General features: G+C 48.7%; 3 protein-coding genes across 8 annotated transcripts in view; 1 reads left to right on the top strand and 2 right to left on the bottom strand.

Moving 5' to 3' along the window:
• Window positions 1-4,345: 4,345 nt before the first annotated feature.
• On the bottom strand, window positions 4,346-7,550 carry FEN1 (flap structure-specific endonuclease 1). Of its 2 annotated transcripts, none has more exons than XM_075928479.2 (2): window positions 7,403-7,550; window positions 4,346-6,499 (listed from the first exon to the last, which is right to left on the bottom strand). In XM_075928479.2, the coding sequence occupies exon 2, from the start codon at window positions 6,496-6,498 to the stop codon at window positions 5,350-5,352; it is 1,149 nt and encodes a 382-aa protein (XP_075784594.2). In that variant the 5' UTR covers window position 6,499; window positions 7,403-7,550; the 3' UTR covers window positions 4,346-5,349. The 2 variants fall into 2 exon arrangements, with proteins under 2 accessions (XP_075784594.2, XP_006110364.4); XM_006110302.5 differs by lacking the exon at window positions 7,403-7,550 and adding an exon at window positions 6,626-6,764.
• Window positions 7,551-7,619: 69 nt separating this feature from the next.
• On the top strand, window positions 7,620-9,895 carry TMEM258 (transmembrane protein 258). The gene is made up of 4 exons (XM_075928480.2): window positions 7,620-7,762; window positions 8,040-8,149; window positions 8,805-8,955; window positions 9,739-9,895. The coding sequence occupies exons 1-3, from the start codon at window positions 7,760-7,762 to the stop codon at window positions 8,929-8,931; spliced, it is 240 nt and encodes a 79-aa protein (XP_075784595.1). The 5' UTR covers window positions 7,620-7,759; the 3' UTR covers window positions 8,932-8,955; window positions 9,739-9,895.
• Window positions 9,896-13,900: 4,005 nt separating this feature from the next.
• The window catches only part of MYRF (myelin regulatory factor), a 103,491-nt gene continuing 99,505 nt past the window's right edge, over window positions 13,901-17,886 (bottom strand). For all 5 annotated transcript variants that reach the window (XM_075928474.2, XM_089778751.1, XM_075928475.2 and 2 more), the window contains one exon: window positions 13,901-17,872. In XM_075928474.2, the coding sequence (XP_075784589.2) occupies window positions 17,786-17,872 (87 nt within the window). In that variant the 3' untranslated portion in view covers window positions 13,901-17,785. The remainder of the gene's footprint in view (window positions 17,873-17,886) is intronic.

The following is a 17,886-nucleotide window of genomic DNA, read 5'->3' as shown; positions in this document are numbered from 1 at the left end:
TTAAACCATCTTGTTAGTCTTTAAAGTGCATCATAGTTTTTCCTTTTGATCAGACTAACACGGCTGCCCCTCTATTACTCTCTCTTAACAAGGTACTTGCAGGATAATCCTCTGGCCGAAAGTGGCCTCCAGCGGTCATTGGAAGTAGTGCATAGTGTGTGCTTACAGATACAGGTGGGAATATAACATGCAGTAACACATGCCCACTGGAAGCTCTTTCCCAGTGCTTCCCAAGAGGCCAGCGAGCTAGTAAGAGATGCTTTTCATGTGTTTCTGTAGTGCACAAATAACAGGAAGAGAGGAATTGTGAAAAAAATAATAGATGAGAAAATACTTCATAACAAATAGCTCATGTGATACATTCATCCTCTGCTCAGGTAACATGAAATTTACCACTAAGTACAGAGCCAGAACAAGGCCACTTCAACTGGGTTCCTTGTAGCAGCATTTGAGAGTCAACATACAGGTGACGAGGAGTCCTGTGGCACCTTATACACTAACAGATTTATTGAAGCATAAGCTTTCGTGGGCAAGGACCCACTTCATCTGATGCAGTCTTTCCCGGGTCTTTGCCCACGAAGGTTTATGCTCCAATACATCTGTTAGTCTATAAGGTGACACAGGACGCCTCGTCACTTTTGCAGATTCAGACTAACACGGCTACCCCTCTGATACTTGACATACAGGTGGTGCCGATGAGACCTTTGCGGGGGGAGGAGGGGCTGGTTTCATTCTAAGACTTGTTTCATTCTGTGGCACAATGAGCATTACGAGGGGGTTCTGGATGTGAGCAAGTTGTTCAGTTGTGAAAAATTATTGCGAATTTTGCCACGCAGTGTAAAATCACTCTTGCAGGTATCGTTGCCACCTCTGATTGAGTGTGACGTGCTCAGATGCAGTGTGGGTGAGGTGTCCTAGCTGTAGACTGTATTCTCTCCCCCACCCCCAGCCAGCTGGAGCTTCCCCATCCTCAGTCCAGTAGGGCTTTTTCCCTCCCCCAATCCGGTGCTTCTAGAGAGGCTCCATTCTCTGAGGTGTGACGGTAGAGCCTTAAAATACGAGTGGATATATGACAACCACCACCTTGACCGACACACCATGAACTGAAGTGACAACGGTCTGACCTCTCTGTGGATTAGTCCTGGTACTGCTCAGGTCCTTAACTCAATTCACTTTTGTTTTCCTTCATTTCAGTCATTGCTCTGGCGTGGGGCTGGGTAGGAGGGGTTCCGTGTGCAGAGAAGACCGCCCCAGACCTCCCTTAGCCCAGTAGCTTAGGGCCAAGTGAGAAAGGATGCTCCATGGCTGCTGCAGCTCCAGTGGGGCACAGCTGAGGGAGGGGTGCATGTCCCCCAGCTGGGGCAAGTCCAGGCTTATCTGCCCCCTGCACTCTCCAGCTAGAGTGAGGAATTGAGCAAACTGAACTTTCCCCTGCCTCCTTGACAAAAGGGGAACAGCCAGCAAACTTCTAGTATAAATTGGGAGGGGAGCTGCAGCCTTCCCCCACCCTCCCTAAAGGGGATCTGGGGGCTGGGAGATTCGAGTTTGGAGCAGTCCTGGACAGGGGACTTTGCTTTAAGTTATGATGAGCAGAAGCAGCATACCAATGGTGGTCCTAGTTTTTACAACTTAGGAGGAGTTCTTGAACATATGGACGGACGGACAGACAGATTCACTTACTCAGAAAAACTCTCTCAAATACATAGTAAATTCATATCATAATATTTTCATAACACACATGGAATATTACATCACATGTAGCTCTTCTAATCCTCCCCTACTTCATTCTTTTATGACTCACACTCCCTTGTCCGTATTAAACTAGCAACAGAACAGGAGATTGTTAAGGGAAAACACCAAACATTTACACAAACATATCTCAGGTTCAAGGTAGCATGAACATAAAGGATCAAGGTATCAACAGATGCATATGTAAGCTATTCTTTAACTGCCCATACAGCAAGCCTCGTTGTGATTATAAGAGGCATTAGAAATGTTAATTTCTAAAAATAAATTTGACATAAATGTTATTAAAACATGCTGGGGGGGGGATTCACATGACTGTAATGTACGTTTTGGATTCATGCTATTTTCTAAACATAGTCTGGGCAGGAGGGGCAGCAGGTGGCTCTCGGATTCAACGATATCATGACCTGATTTAGAGTAACTGACAGTTCAGTACCACAGGAGCTGGAATACTCCCGGATCAATGCGCAAAGTGACAAATCACAACACAGCATGCAGGTAACAATCTGTTTAAGACCATCGGGTCAGAGAAGAGAAGAGCATGAAGAACTCGAGCCCTAACTGTAAAGTATAGCAAGCAAAACTGTTTCATTATGGGGATTTCAACTTGGGGGACTCATACTGCTCTTAGTAAAAATTGCTTGGAGTTTCTAAAAATGATAGATGATAACTGTCTAACGCAGGGATGGACAATCATTTTTAATAGGGGGGGGCGCTAAAAGATTTGGTAACTGGTCATGGCCCACACTTCTATGGGGGGTGCAGGATCCGGACAGAGGTGAGTGCAGAAGGAAGCTTGAGGGGAGGGGACTGAGGTGCAGGAGAGAGTGTGGGGTCTGAGAGGGAGTTTGGGTGAAGGAGGGGGTTGTAATTTGGGGCAGGGTCCAGGAGAGGGTATGGTGCAAGAGAGGATTCTGGCCTGGGGGAGGGGTATAGGAAGAGTTGCAGAGATGTAGCAAGGGGGGGCAGTTGTCCCTGGGTGCCATGCTAGGGGGGTGCCGGGCTGAGGCATGCATAGCAGTGAGCCGGGAGCACCTGGAGGACTATGTGCCAGTTCCCTGTATGAACTGCAATCAAGCTGAGGCAGCTGGGCGGGAGGACAGGAGCAGCCGCTTTAAAGGTATGGTTACCTTACCCCTCCCTTCCATGGCTCTGTGGGAGAGGGATTTGGTTGGGGGTGCTTGGTTCTGAGGAAGGGGTGGGTGCATTAGGCTGGGATACTTGGCTCTGGGTGAGGGGTGGATGTATTGGGATGGGGGTGCCTGGCTCTGGGGGAGGAGTGGGTGCATTGTGGGTACTTATATATATATTTTTTAAAAAAGGTACTTCATAAGAAAGGAAAAAACTTAAAAAACAATAGCCTACTAGCACTTTAAAGACTAACAAAACATGTAGATGGTATCGAGCTTTCGTGGGCTAAAACCACTTCCACTCACGAAAGCTCATGGTACCATCTACATGTTTTGTTAGTCTTTAAAGTGCTACCAGACTATTTGTTGTTTTTTTAAGTTTTTCCTGTTACAAACTAATTCGGCTACCCCTCTGAAGCTTATAAAAAAGGTTGAGAAACGCTGCTCTATACCATTCCTTTTGGCCTCCCTGTTTCCTTTCTCCTTTGGCGAGTTGGGCAGGCAGGAGTTTTGGTAAAAATATATCAGACATGCACACAGTGCCCGCTCTACCTCAGCTGGTGCTAGATAATCAGAGCCTCAACTCTGAAGGAGTTGGCATTAATGATGTGATAGATCACCCCACGTTTTGTTGCAGATTTTCCAAAGAAAATGCTGGTGTTTTCTATAGGTCACCCACATCTCCCAGTCCTAGCAGAGACTTGGGATTAACATGGCTTTCTCAACTAAAGTCTTATACGTGTTCGGACTTTGTGATTGTGAACACCTGGGCTGTGTCTAGACTGCATCTCTTTTCCGTAAAAGGGATGCAAATCAGACATATCGCAATTGCAAATGAAGCGGGGATTTAAATCCCCCCCGCTTCATTAGCATAAAAATGGCTGCCACTTTTTCCGGCTCGGAGCTTTGCCGGAAAAAAGCGCCAGTCTAGATGTGGTTCTTTCGGAAAATAAAGACTTTTCCGAAAGATCCCTTATCCCTCTTAAAATAAGCCATTTATGAATGGGGAAAAATGAATCTCAGAGAATGTAACTTGTATAAAACCCACACCAAATTACCTACTGAGCAAGGACTGAAAATTCAGATCTCCTTATGCCCAAGGCCCATGCTGAATCTGCACTCTTGCACATGAGTGGACCAATTCGTCGGTCTCTCTTTTCCCATTGTAATGATATGGAAAATGAGATGCTACCACACAAGAGAAAAATTCATGTTTGTACAGCACTTTTAGAATGGAAAATACAAATAGCATTAGGCAGCCTGTACAGCTTAGAGAAGCAGACAGAAAGGTTTCAGGGAAAGACGTTGATCTTCCTATCTCTTTCCCATTCCAGTCTGCTAAATTTCTGCTAAAATGAAAGCAGCTTGTGGAAAGGACTGGGACAATGTCAAGGTTTTTCTCACCTTGCATTATTCCTCTACTTTTTCTTTGGAATGGGCTATGGTCAAGAAGTCATTTCAAATATGAATTAACTGAACAGTTTTCCATTTTTAGGTTTATTTATATTTTTATTCAAAAATAAACAGAAATAAAACAGTGACAAATGTTAAGCCTAAGGAATAACAATTCCTTCGCAACTCCTGGTTTACACATTGGAACCAAACCAGGGCAGGACTGGGGTCTGGAGTGGAACCAAAATAATCTGCATCAGAGGGCTAAACTTCAAGAATTACTTTTTGTAGGGGGAAAGAGTGTTTCCCTCCACCATTAAATAGCTCTATAAATAGGGTCTAAAAATCCAAGAGGATTTTAAATGTCTATGTTTTCTCTTTGTCAATCACTTAATTACCAATTTAATACATACGGACAAGTAAAGAAAGACCATAGAGAATCCCCATTAAAATATGAAATTTCTTTCTTTCTGTAGCACTCTCCTCCATCTGCCACATTTGGATTTTGTGCATTTCTTCCCCACTTTCTGCTTCCATCTCCATTCCTTCCATGTTCTTTTTGAGCAGATTTCTTTGTCCATTTGGCTGACACGCTCCTTTTCAGTATCTGGGTTTGGCTCTCATTATAGCTAGAAAGCAACACTCCTTCAGTCAGAGAAGACTGCTTCAGAATAACACAAGGTGTTGCCCATGCACACTTGCTGCAGTACCCCCCCAATTCTTATGGGCCTTGGATAAAGTAAGCCTAAAGCTGATGAATACGGTCAATGGATTGCCAGTGCAGCTCCCTCATGCCTGCGTTTGTCAATCTCTCCCATTCCTCCTAATTGCCCCACCCTTCCACTATTTTGTCCCTCTCCTCCCTCCCCGTTGTGCCTATACTGCTTCTGCACTACAAGACTGCCCTCTGGTTCTCGGACAAGGAAGCACTCTATGGAGGAGCAGAAGCAGCACAGACACCATTGTGCCCCACAGGGTATAACTCAGAGCAGTGCAGGAAGAATACAGGATCTTCTACCAAATTTAAACCCCTAGGGGATCTGGGAGTGGAAGAGAACTAGGACAGTTCTAGAAGGTCTGGTTATTTCCCCCTTTTGAACTTTGCTGCTGCTGTACTATTGCCCTTTGCTTTCTTCTTGGCTGAGCCCTTGGGCTGTGGCTCCTTACGCTTGGCTGAGGTGATGGAGCCAGTCACCTTGAAGAAGTCATCCAGCCGGCCCTGAGTGCTACCTTGGCGGCTCTTGCTTAGCCTCTTGATCCCATTGCGGATCCGTTCTTCATTGAATTGCTTCTCCCCGCACATAAAAAGGACAAGCCCATCCTCATCTGGCTCACTCCACTTCAGCTCCACTGCCTCAGGGTCCACTACCTCAGGCTCCAGGAAGAGCTGCTGGGCCTCCTTGTGCAGCCAGTTCTCAGGCAGGGGGTACTTCTTGGTGTCTATCTGCTGCACAATCTTTTCAATGGTCTTATGCTGCTTGATGAGTTCCACAGCACGCTTGGGCCCAATGCCACGTATGCTCTCACAATAGTCACAGCCCAGAAGGATGCACAGGTCCACAAACTGTTCCCAAGTTAAATCCAAGTCCTGAAGGATGCGGTTCAGGTGGAATTCCTGGATAGGCAGCTTCTTGGCCTCACTGGCCGTGAGGTGCCGCATCAGCACGGGGCTGCCAAATGTCAGGCAGTCCATATCTTCAGTGGCAGCGGCATAGACCTTGCCAGCCTTCACTAAAGTGGCACAACTGGCTTCAGCCTCACCTGGCGCCTCCACATATGGGATACCCATCAGGATCAGCAGCTTCTTGCATTCATCATTGTGCTGCTTGGTCACTTTGACTAGCCTCTTGCTGAATTTCTCCACATTGTCTTCTTCCCCTGCCTCTTGGGCCTCCTGGAGCTGCTTCTCTGCCTCAGCCCGGCGCTCAGTCCGCTTGGCCAGCTCACCCGACTTCAGCTGGGGGGGCTTGCCATCAAAGACGTAGACTGGTTTGATGCCATTCTCCACCATACGAATGGTGCGGTAGAACATGCCCATCAGGTGGCTGGTGGTCTCACCTTCCTCGTTCTGCAGCATGTCTGCTCCCTGCCGCACCGCAATCAGGAACTGATAGATGCTCATGGAGGCATCAATGGCCACCTTCCGGCCAAAATAACTCTTGATATCATTCTCTCGTATGGCACCAGGCGCCACATCTGCAATCAGCTTGGCCAGGCCGTGGATTCCCATCCTAGTCCCAAGAAAAAGGAAAATGATGCCAGGAGAGGCCCCAAAGCACAACATAGGGAAGAGGCAACATGAACCAGAGCTCAATGGGGAAAAAACCCTTCAGGAGGTAGGGGGAACAGCCACACACCTCAGTGCCCTAAGATGTAACGTCCACCCCAAGGAGCTCTGCGACATCCGACAAAGCACACATGCCACCCATTTCCTGCAGACAGCCCAACCCCTCCCCATGGGGCAGTGCCCCCTCCACACCGCCCAGCCCCCTTCACCCCCCCCAGGACAGCGCCCCCTTCACCCTCCCAGAGCAGCGCCCCCTCCACACCGCCCAGCCCCCTTCACCCCCCCCAGGACAGCGCCCCCTTCACCCCCCCCCAGGGCAGCGCCCCCTCCACACTGCCCAGCCCCCTTCACCCCCCCCAGGGCAGCGCCCCCTCCACACCGCCCAGCCCCCTTCACCCCCCCCAGGGCAGCGCCCCCTTTATCCTCCCAGAGCAGCGCCCCCTCCACACTGCCCAGCCCCCTTCACCCCCCCCCAGGACAGCGCCCCCTTCACCCTCCCAGAGCAGCGCCCCCTCCACACCGCCCAGCCCCCTTCACCCCCCCCAGGGCAGCGCCCCTTTATCCTCCCAGAGCAGCGCCCCCTCCACACCGCCCAGCCCCCTTCACCCCCCCCAGGACAGCGCCCCCTTCACCCCCCCCAGGGCAGCGCCCCCTCCACACCGCCCAGCCCCCTTCACCCCCCCCCCCCGGGGCAGCGCCCCCTCCACATCCTCCCAGAGCAGCGCCCCCTCCACACCGCCCAGCCCCCTTCACCCCCCCCCGGGGCAGCGCCCCCTCCACCCCGGGCAGCCCCCTTCACCGCCCCCCCAGGGCAGCCTCCATGTGCCCGGGGGGAGGGGCGGGTTACCTGTCTGGGCCGGGTCACTGGCCACTGGGTCCCGCGCGCCGTTCTGAGAACGCGCCCCGGCCGCTCTTCCCGCCTTCCGAATTCGCGCGCGGGTGGCGCCCGCCGAGCGGAGCCACGCGCGCAGCCTGCTGGGAAGCGTAGTCCCGCGCTGCGGCGCCGCGGCAGGGAGAGCGCGGGACGGAGCGGCGCGCGGACTACAACTCCCAGGCGGGGGGGGGAGGGGGAGAAGAGACGCGCTCCCTCCTCCCTTTCCCCCTCTGCTCCGGAAAGCGCGCGGCCTCCCTTTCCGCTTCCGGAGCGGCGGAACCCGGCGGCCGAAGACGTGTCCTTCCGCAGCCGTCAGGGGAGTGCGGCGCGATGGTGAGACGCGGGCGCGAGGCCGGGCCCGGAACGGACAGAAACCGTCACGTTCGCCCCTCCCCCCCCCTCGAGCTGCGAGCTAGGGCCCCGCCCCCCACTCAAGCCGAGACCCTGGGGTTCCCCTGGTGCCTGTGTTTCCCTCATGGAGCTGGGCCCCGCGGCTGTCTCTCTCCCCCCTCCCCCCCCCCCCACACACATTCTGCCCTAGGCGGGGCGGGGGTGGGGGCTGCAGCTTCTCTGTGGCGCTGGCGTCTCACTGCCCCTTCTCCCCTGCCAGGAGCTCGAGGCCATGAGCCGATACACCAGCCCGGTGAACCCGGCCGTGTTCCCGCACCTCACCGTGGTGCTGCTGGCCATTGGCATGTTCTTCACCGCCTGGTTCTTCGTGTATCCACCCGCCCGGGAAGGGCCAACCATCCGTGGCTGGGGGCCCTCGGGGGCCACTCGCAGCGGAGGCTGGACGGGGGCGAAAAGCCCTTTGCAGCGAAGTGGGAATAACTCTGCTGGGAGTTTTGAGGCTCCCCAAGAAGCACAAGGGGCAGGTTATTGTGGGGCGGGTCAGCTGGAAGCAGAGGGGACGTAACCCCGGTCTTGCATTGCCTGAGGCTGGACAGAGTGGGGCGGGGAGGCACTGTGGTTGAACTGGATTGCAGGAGGAGGTCAGCAGTGGGTTTATCTAGACTGGGCGTAGAGGGAGAGATTATGCTGAGAGGCCACAAGAGTGGGCGAGAGCAAGAAGGAACCATAGCTTGAGGATGTGTTAGAATCAGGCTTGGTGTGAACTTACCTAATAACCTGCTTCTTGATAATATTCTCTGACAGCACTTGGCGTTGAGGTTGAAGTGGTAAAGGCTGCCCTGCTGGTGCTCTTGAAACCACAGAAATAGTCTCTGAAGGGATTTTTTATTGTGTAGTAAACTTACACGACAATAATAGTATCTCCTTACCCAGACCCCTTTGTTTCATTTCAACCCAGTTAGAGTGTGGTATTATAAGCCCTCCAGTATGTCTCTTTGCTTATTGCTTTAACTAGCTTTCTCAGTTATGAAGTGACTTCCACCAAGTACACACGGGACATCTACAAGGAACTGCTTATCTCCCTAGTGGCTTCGCTTTTCATGGGCTTTGGAGTTCTCTTCTTGCTGTTGTGGGTCGGTATCTATGTGTGACACGAAACCAGGGAACTGCTCTAGGTAAGACCTGTAGAATCAAAACATTGCTAGGCAGCATGTCCTCAGTTACAGACTCAGCTAAAGCTAACAGCTGCAAGAGGTTGATACAGGCTAGTTTGATAAGGGCTAATTATGTGTTTGTAGCTATCTCCCCTTTTCCAGACAAAACCACACCTTGAAGTAGTGAATTTGTCCAGAAACCTCCCTTGGGGGATCAGTGTTGGGGTACAGGGCAGTGGATAGAGATAGTAAGACATGGTGGCATAGCATATCTATTTGTGAAATAGCTGCTGCTGGTTAATTCTCCAGCAGTGTAACAGGGACAGCAGCTGTCATGGAGGTAGAGCTCTGCTTATTGCCCGGCAGATGTGGAGCTGCTTATCATTTCCCTCTGTGTGGACTGTGTGCTAAGGCAGCTTAGCAGGGCACACACATCATCCCACTAATCATGTGCATTTGAGGGATCGCTTTTAATTTTATTATTAACTGGGATTTCCACAGTCTTCTGGCAAATAGTGAATAAAAAAAATGAATCTGGAATGATTGAGGCTAAGGAATTGAATTTCTGTCTCATTGCCTGTTTCACACACTTTGGCGCTGCATCAGTAAAGCATTCCACTCACTCATCTGTTGCTGGGTCAGACGATAGGTCTGACAAAGATGACCTCCATTTTTGAGCTGGGTGAGGAGTTCACTGAGTGTTAGTCTCACCCCCACCTAATGCCATGGGAAGCAGTTATAGTTGTAGCAGCAGTTTGGTTTTTGGGAAGGCTCTCTTCCAACTTCCTGCCTCTGTCATTTCAGATTCCAAGTGGAAGGCCTCACAGAAGCTCCTCCTTTTTCTATTTTTGTACTTTAAGGCTATGGCCCATCGCAGACGCAGACTGTGTGTCCTGCCAAGTGATTGCAGCCCAGTGCATCGCCTCAAGCCTGAATAAAACTGGTTCTGTGATGTAGCAAACTTTGGGGTCCTATTTTGTGTTTTGGGGGCTCTTTAACTGACTTCTAGACCTGCTCTGATCTCAGCACAAGATCAGCATCCCCGGATAGATCCTCTGTTGGGTTCAGAAATAGAATGGCTCTTTACAGGCTCCAGCAGACATATTGAGAGAAATTGAGTATAGCCCTGAAGGTGGTCCACTTCCCGCTGCAGTGGGAGATTGGGCTAGTTTCTGATTGTCTCTTATAGATGTGAACTATAAGAAAAGCTGCACTGTAACTGGCCATCCACTTACAAGGAGCACAAGCACTCCAATGATAAAGGAATTTGTTTTTATTCGAAAGAATACTGAATTAGGTGTCAATTTAATAGTGGATATATGCTCTGCAGAAGACGGCTGCTTTCTCTAGTAGTCAGCTGGGACTTGATTATAATATTCCATCTATGTGATCCTGGATAATAGAGCTAGTACAGGAGAAGTGTGAAGTAAAAGTGATGCTTGCTGACCTGATTCTATTGTACGAGTTTGGTGAAATGAAATTATGTTCACAAATAAACTCTCGGCTAGAATTAAGTGGCCAAATTAATAACTGGTGCAAGTCAGTCATGTTGCAGCCGGGGTTTGGTTCTTTTGCAGGAAATAAGTAACTCATTTAAATCATTGGGCCCCAGAGATGAATATGGGCTAAGGCTGGGAATAGGAGTGTAAATATATATATACAAATATTAACTGTGTAACCAGTACAAATTCTATTGGTTACATAGTGATCTGTGGGGCTCAGCAGGCTCGAAGTTGGGAGGGAGGAGGAGGAGGGAAGTTTTGGCCTTAGGTCAGAAGATGCTACAGAGTTCATTATAATCTGCCATTCACCTTTACATGTTGACATATTATAAAGGCAGGACCCAACCCTTTGTGACATCAGTAGACATAGGGCTGCTGTCCCAGGTAATGTCAGGGGATAATTATCTCCACAGCCAGCCCACCAGCCCAGCTTTGGAAGTTTCAGGCTGCAAGAGTCGTGCTGTAGAATGGCCACCTGAAATCTTTCCCTGCTGCCAGAAACCAACATATGCTGTCACACCACCAGTATTGTTTAAACAACACTTATAGGGTGCAACTAGACTGGCAAGATGTCTAAACTTGCCAGCTGTCTACACTGGCCGCTTGAATTTGCGCAAGAGCACTGACTTTGTAATGTACAAAATCAGTGCTTCTTGCGCAAATACTTTCACGCTCCTGCTCGGGAAAAAGCCCTCTTGAGCAAGAATGATTTGTACAGACCCTTCAATGCACATAACCCAAACCAAGCTGAACAATTTGTAACCCAAAATTCATTATAGATTCATGCTGCTAACATTACATTACTTAATTATACTCTATATAATGACTTAAGGGATTTATTTTAAAGTTTGCTACCTCAGCTGCTTTTCAGCCATCATTAATGTCACACTTCACATGCTTCATTTGTTAATTAATGCACATACTTTGTCTAATACTGCTTTCCAATTTGACAAACTTTTAAATGTTCATCTTAACCCCTGGATTTAGCATTAACTCATGAAAGATCAAGTTACTACACCATCTGAATGGTTAATTAGAAAGATCTCCAAAATGATCAACCCAAGCATAATCTTTGAGCTCATGTAGCCACTATGCTGGCCCTGTAAATAATAGAAGCCACTTCAAGCCAGTGTGTGCTGCACCCTCAGCACCTTTAATTCCTGCAATTATAACTTTTTCTAATTTAGGGTTATTTGACTACAAAAAGGGTTCCCAAATGTTTTTAAACTGCTATGTATCTGACTGAAAATAGTTCTTAAAGCAAGATTCCTTGTCAGTATTTGAAACCCCTATGTTGGAGCATTAGGACATTAAAAGTGAAATGAATAAAGTTGTAGAACTGATTTTTTTTCCCCCCAGAGTCTACACTTAGATAAATGAAGAAAGTAAAGCACAGTGGCCAGGCTGCAAGAGCAGTGCTGCAGAATAGAAAATGTGTCTCTTTTCCTTCTGTGAAGAAACAAGCCTGAGCTGCCACCACCAAAAATAGTTTAAATTACATTTAAAAGTTTGCAGGTTTTTTTCAACTCTAATTTTGTAGTGAATGGTAATACCCCAGTATGACCATTTATTCTACCATTTAGACTCACTTGTTGGTGGGAATCTTTACTTTGCCAACAATGGGCTTTGGGTCTGGTCTGTAGCCCATGACACAGAAAAAACAATTCCTCTGTGAATGCCTGGATTTTACCAAATCTCCCCAGAATGGGGTTGCACCTTTCTACGGTCACCTTACCAGATATTTTTTGAGGAGCTGCATCACTCCATTGCTATCCTCAGGCAGGCAGTTTGCAGCTTTCTGCTGTATCTCTTTCTCCTCTTCCAGCTGGTACATATTGTTCTCCTGTTATACTTACTGTTTAACATTTCTGAGGGTGGCAGAACCTTTCAAATGTGAGTACAATCAGCAAATTTCACGGAGTGATGTTTACTCTATTAAATCCTTTTCAGCAAGATACTAGAAACCTTACAACTTAATCCTTTGTATTTATAATAACTATTTACATAAACTCTTCAGTGAACATAAACCTAAGCCAGTTGGAACAATTTGTAAGATTCAGCTGCCAAAACATCTAGCATACTCTAGATAGTGATTCTCTTTAAAGATAAGACTTTAGTGTTTAATAAAAAAAAGTGTAAGTGACTGTGTGGACATAGTTTCCCCTGAGCTGTACAACCATGCAGCTTCCCATTAAGCCCAGCACAGGAGCGAATAATCCTGCACAATGGTTCAGGGTTGCAGCAGGGAGCTATATCCTCTCCCTCAGCCCTGCAGCTGGTAATAGGGAGCCCTTCCCCACTGGCCCCAGAATGGAAATGCCTTGGTAAGCTTGAGCCCCTATTCCCTGGTGAACTGTGGCCATTTTATTGCCCCCACCCCTGATCTAACCAATTCCCATATGGTGCTGCAGGCCAAGGACTCTGCCTGTAGTACCAAATTGGCACTGCCCTGGGGAGATGTGCCTAAGGCAGGCAGCAGTGTGAGGAGGTGGGGCTAGAGTTCCTGGAGGGAGACATCAGAGGAACTCAGTCACCATCCTCCTGCTTGGTCTCCTCTGCCTGCAGCACCAAATGCGCACTCAAGGGGAAGGCTTTGAGTTGAAAACCAGTACAACAAAGAAGAGCAACTTAAGACAATTTAATAACATTTAGGGTTAGCAGCAGTAGCCTGTAAAATTGCTCTAGGTTCAGGGATAGAGACTGGAGTTCCTGCCAGTACAGTGTGCCCTAGCCATGCCCTCTGCAACCCAGTACTGAGTATTATCACCTGAGCTTTGTCTCATTGTGTGCTCCTGGGATAGTCAATGATTTATTGCCCTGCCTAGAGAAGGACAACTCCTGTTTACCTACCTTGCAGGTATGGTGTAACATTGCCTGTACACAGCTCTGAAAAGTGAGAGCCCATGAATACAAAGCATGTGTTGCACTCACTGTGCCAACAGTGCATCAGTTCACATTGAGACTTTTCATGATGTATAAAACTAAATCAGTAGCTTCATCTGTTTTTCAGATGGCATACAGCAAGACAATCCCTTGGCTCCACATGCTAGTCTCTGTCAATGCTGGAGTGTAAGTGGAAGGCTCCATTCTACCGGTCCTTAAGTAAAGTTTAAAATGCAATCTAAAGTAACGATGTAAAATCTTGTTTCATTGGTTAACCAATTAAAGGGGGAATGGGCTGGACTGCCCCTCTTTTGCCACAGACAGGGGCTGCTCCAGCCCCCATCAATTAACTGGACCTGGCAAGCATAACCCCAATCCACAGTCACGAGCCTGGACACAGCTTGGAATCTGATTTGCCCACACCAGAGGCTCTTAGGTAACTGATGCTGTCTGGAAGAAACCTGGGGCATTTGCTGTTTCTGGTCTCAGGGCCCAGTTGTTTATAAATAGTTCCTTTCACACAACTGCATTTAAGAAATTAGTATTTTTCCATGGGTGGAGGAAAGCAGCGGGAGCCAAACTTGGATACAAAGCAGTATTTATATATTTATTTATATAGGTATATTTACCTCTGGCATAAAACAAAGTCTAAATAAGCCAAAAAAGTGGAGGAGTCCTGAGACCCAGCACCCCCCACATTTAGCAAAATATAAATACATATCAGAAAGAAAGGAGGGAAGCAGTGCTAAGCCCCCCGGAGCAAATAAAAACCAAGAAATCATTAATATCTGCTCAGAAGGCAGCTCTACAAACTGGCTGGCAATATACACTGATTAAAGCTGTGACAGCAACATTTAAACCAAACAAATTAGTGCTTTATTTTTCCTTAATCATAGCAGTGGTGTTCAGTCTTTATTTACAGGCTTTAAGCTTTAGAAGTAGGGCAAAAGAGATGTGAATTTGCTTTTGAAACAAACTCTCTCCCAAACAGCTGAAATTTAGAAAATGACTGTGTTCACGCTAGTCAGCTCTTCTGCTTAGAATGTCTAGAGAGTTGAAGCTTCAGGTTCCAGATGCAGAGAGAAAGGGGAAGCTGGAAACACTGGCTCAGAGCTCTCTCCGTCTCATGCAGGGAAAAGCCTACCTTAACCTTTGCTACTATTTTGGGAAGGGGAGGTGGGTAGAGCAGAGACTTAGAAAGTGGTCCCTGGAAGCAGCTCAGTAGCCTGGTTGTGTTCTTGGGTTCTGCTGCCATCATGTGGCCATTTCACTCCCTACTGTGAACATTTGGTTCCTGTCTTAGAGGTTCCATTGTGGTTGGGCCGACATGATCTATGTGTGGAGTATTCTGAGAGTACATGCTGACTCTAATCCTACTGTAGCTTGTAGGTAGAACCACTGCCATCTTGCTTTAAAATCATTGTAAATGCAGGACAGGCCTCTGGACTTTAATTATTCTCTTCCTTTTTGGTAAGGGAGATGAACTCACTACTGAGAAACTAACCAGCCATCTTCAAAGCCCACAGCATGTGTTTGTTGTGCTGGGGAGTTGGCAAGAAAAGGAACTAGGTGTGACTACAGATATTAAAGACTGGTTGTAGGCAGCAGCAGCGACCCTGATCTATGCTTTAGGCATCACACCGATACCTGAAATGCTATACATCTTACTTAGGGCTGTAACTTACAAGCCACCATTATAAAGCTCCAGTGATGTGAAAGGCAACTTGGAAAACCCACAACTGCCACCAGTAAGTTTGGGTGGTGGGCAAAAGGGATTTGTGTGGTGGTGGTAGTTGCAGGCAAGCAGAAAGTGATTTCAGCCTGGGGCTAAGGCCAACTCTGCTAAAGTAAAGCACTGGCCGTGAATTCAGCCTATTAAACACACAAGAAGAAAATATTGAGTAGGCCTTCTCATGCTCTCTCTCATGTGATCAGTTCCAGCAAAAGGGGTGAGCTCACTTGCTGACCAGCATTTGCCAGATTGGAGCCAGTGATTGCCACATGAAGGACAAAAGCTGCCACTAAAATAATTTCCCAGCTTTAAAGCTAAAGCTAAGTCCAGAGCAACTGAGGGCAGGTACTATAAAAAACACCCTCCACAAAGAGCAGCGGAGGAGGATTTCCTTGGAAATTGCTGGCAGGAATGCAGAGTCCTACTAAGACCAGAGCTGTGGCTGCTTTGCACTCAGGACCCACCAGTCTTCTGTCCTCCCCTATTGATTGGCTGGTGGAGCAGCAATCTCCACTCTATCACTGGGCATTCAATGCTCGTTCTCTGGGGCAAGTTAGTAATCTAGCTGCTTATTACTAACACAGTTACGTGTGCTCTGCTAATAAGCACAGACTGGGAACTGTAGGCCAGGCCTAAAACCATACAGTCTAATAAAGAAACTAAGCCTTAGAGAAATCATGTCTCTAGTTCCCATAGAGATAACCTAGAGTTGCAGTGTATCACTCACAAAATAACCAGGGAGAAAAGCATAGGCCCCTAGTGGCTTTACAGGAGCCATCTATATTCAACTAAAAATTCATTCCTCGCTGTTTTGCTGGGAGCAATAGTGCCAGCTGCTGGGGAGTTATGGTAAGCGCAACCATACATTCCTTGAAGCTGGGGCATGCATAGATCCTTGGAGCCCTGCAAATCCAGATAGCCCTGGCTCATTTTTGCAGATACGGATACAAAATGTTGTAGCCATGCCGGGCTCTGTAAATCCTGCTGTGCTGTCTAAAGACAGCCACTGATGTCTGGAATCCAGTAATCTTTGTACGTGTATCCAGTACCAGCAAGAAGAGAGTCAAAGGCCCTGCCACAGCTGTCCAGCCTATTTGGCAAAAGCTGCCTACATCAGGTGATGGATGGCACTTGGTGAAGGGAAAACATTTATGCCTCTCAAGCCAGCTGTGAGATTTGGTTCAGCATTGCTGAGTGATCCCCCCCATAGCTGTTTTGCTTACTTCTCTGTCTGCCCTTCCCTTTCCCCAGATACTGCTACCACTTTCAGTCCTGGGACACAGGTTCAGACTGCAGGAATGCAGAAGTTTCCTCCCCTGTCACTGAAAGGTGCTGGGGCAGGCTGGGAGAAAAACCCACGTACAAGTGCTGCCACAGTCTGACATGTCCTAGCTCCCCCAGCACCAGTTTAGGTATCAGGCTTCAAGCTGGGGCTCAGACTCGCCCCCTTTGGTTTCCTATGTAAGACACAAGTAGATCAGTGAGGATAGAATTAAGAGGCCTGTTTTTATACTGCTTTGAAAATTCAGTAGTTTAGCAAGTTAAAATCTTGTAACAGTAACACACCCATAACGCATTCAACAACTTACCCAGGGGCAGTAAGAGCCAGGCCCTGAGTCACCTGCCCCCTCCCCTTCTAGGGGAAATCCATAGGGTGCCACTGTGCCTGGCCAAGACCCAGTGGGGACAGAGCTGCATGCACCAAGAGGTGCTATGAAATCAGTCACCTGAGTCTTCTGCAACCCCACTCCCATTCTGCAATGCAGTCCGTAGTGAGGCTTCCTTTGGCACTCCTGATCAGAAACAGGGCAGGGTGAGTCTGGCCTTCAGGGATGTTCTGTAGGGCTGGCCTCTAGACTCACAGAGACAGCCCCACCCTGACCATGGCATTAGGCGGTATAGCAACAAACTGGCCCCTGGGGTAGGTGTATTTGGTAGGTGCCTCTACTCCTGAGATGCCTCTTCCCCCCTCCCCCCCCCCATTTCCTAAGGATAGGGGGAATCGAGGGCAAGCCCTTGCCAACAGCCAGGCCTGAGGTGACCAGGAGTTTGGTGAGGTTCTTAAGTTCATCTGTTCAGGCCTGGTCTGCGTGGAGTGTAGGAAACTCGGCAGGGAGGAGAGGGGTTCTCTCTGGCTGTCCATGTGGAGCATCCCAGGGTCGCCAGGAATCCTATAGAGCAGGGATGCAGGAAAATGGCCAGTGGCCAACTAGAAGGAACAGCAACTCCAGTGTGTGACTTCCAGTATGTCTGGGCAGAGCCCTCCTTCCCAGACAGAATTCCAGTGTGTCAGCCTTGACAAGAGCTCCAGTCTTGACAGGACATTCCAGTGTTGCCGAGAGCTGCTGCATTGCCAAGTCTGTCCAGGGGCGATCCAGTGTAACACTTTCCAATCCAGTGTAGTGGAGGGAGAAGGGTGCCAGTGTCCCCAGCAGGGAAGGAGATGCACAGAGTTGCTCAGGGCACCGCAGGATTCAGGGCGACAGTGTTCGTTTGGCATGTCCAGTAGAGCCCTGGCGCTGGTTATGTTGCTCCTGGCAGAGGTCCTATGTTCCTTGTGATGCACTTCAGTGTCCATATCGTCCCCAGGACAGAACCAAAGTGGCTCAGAGCCCTGAGGGGGAGGCAGGAGCAGAAGGGGACTTGGAGGTTTACGAGGAAGGCGTGTGGCAATCTGATGGGTTCACTAGTCCCCTTCCTCTCTCCTGGCAAAGGGCACTGGTGCTGCCAGGACTCACTCACAGAGCCAGTAAAACTGGAAATAATAGTCAGTAAAGAGGTGTCCCATGTACTCCGGGGTGGTACTACAGTTGGCTTGTCCCTGTGGGGGAGAGA

This window comes from Pelodiscus sinensis, chromosome 5 (assembly GCF_052426305.1).
Source record: "Pelodiscus sinensis isolate ZL-2025 chromosome 5, ASM5242630v1, whole genome shotgun sequence".
Lineage (NCBI taxonomy): Eukaryota > Metazoa > Chordata > Testudines > Trionychidae > Pelodiscus > Pelodiscus sinensis.
This window is presented reverse-complemented; position numbering and strand designations above follow the sequence as displayed.

What these genes read in the sequence shown, in the direction of transcription:
- FEN1 (XM_006110302.5), bottom strand. Translation starts at nt 6,726, where the DNA reads ATGGGGAGGGGTTGGGCTGTCTGCAGGAAATGGGTGGCATGTGTGCTT. An exon ending in TTACATCTTAGGGCACTGAG is followed by an intron (nt 6,500 to 6,625) that starts GTGTGTGGCTGT and finishes TCTTGGGACTAG; the next exon opens with GATGGGAATCCACGGCCTGG.
- TMEM258 (XM_075928480.2), top strand. An exon ending in TTCACCGCCTGGTTCTTCGT is followed by an intron (nt 8,150 to 8,804) that starts GTATCCACCCGC and finishes TAGCTTTCTCAG; the next exon opens with TTATGAAGTGACTTCCACCA.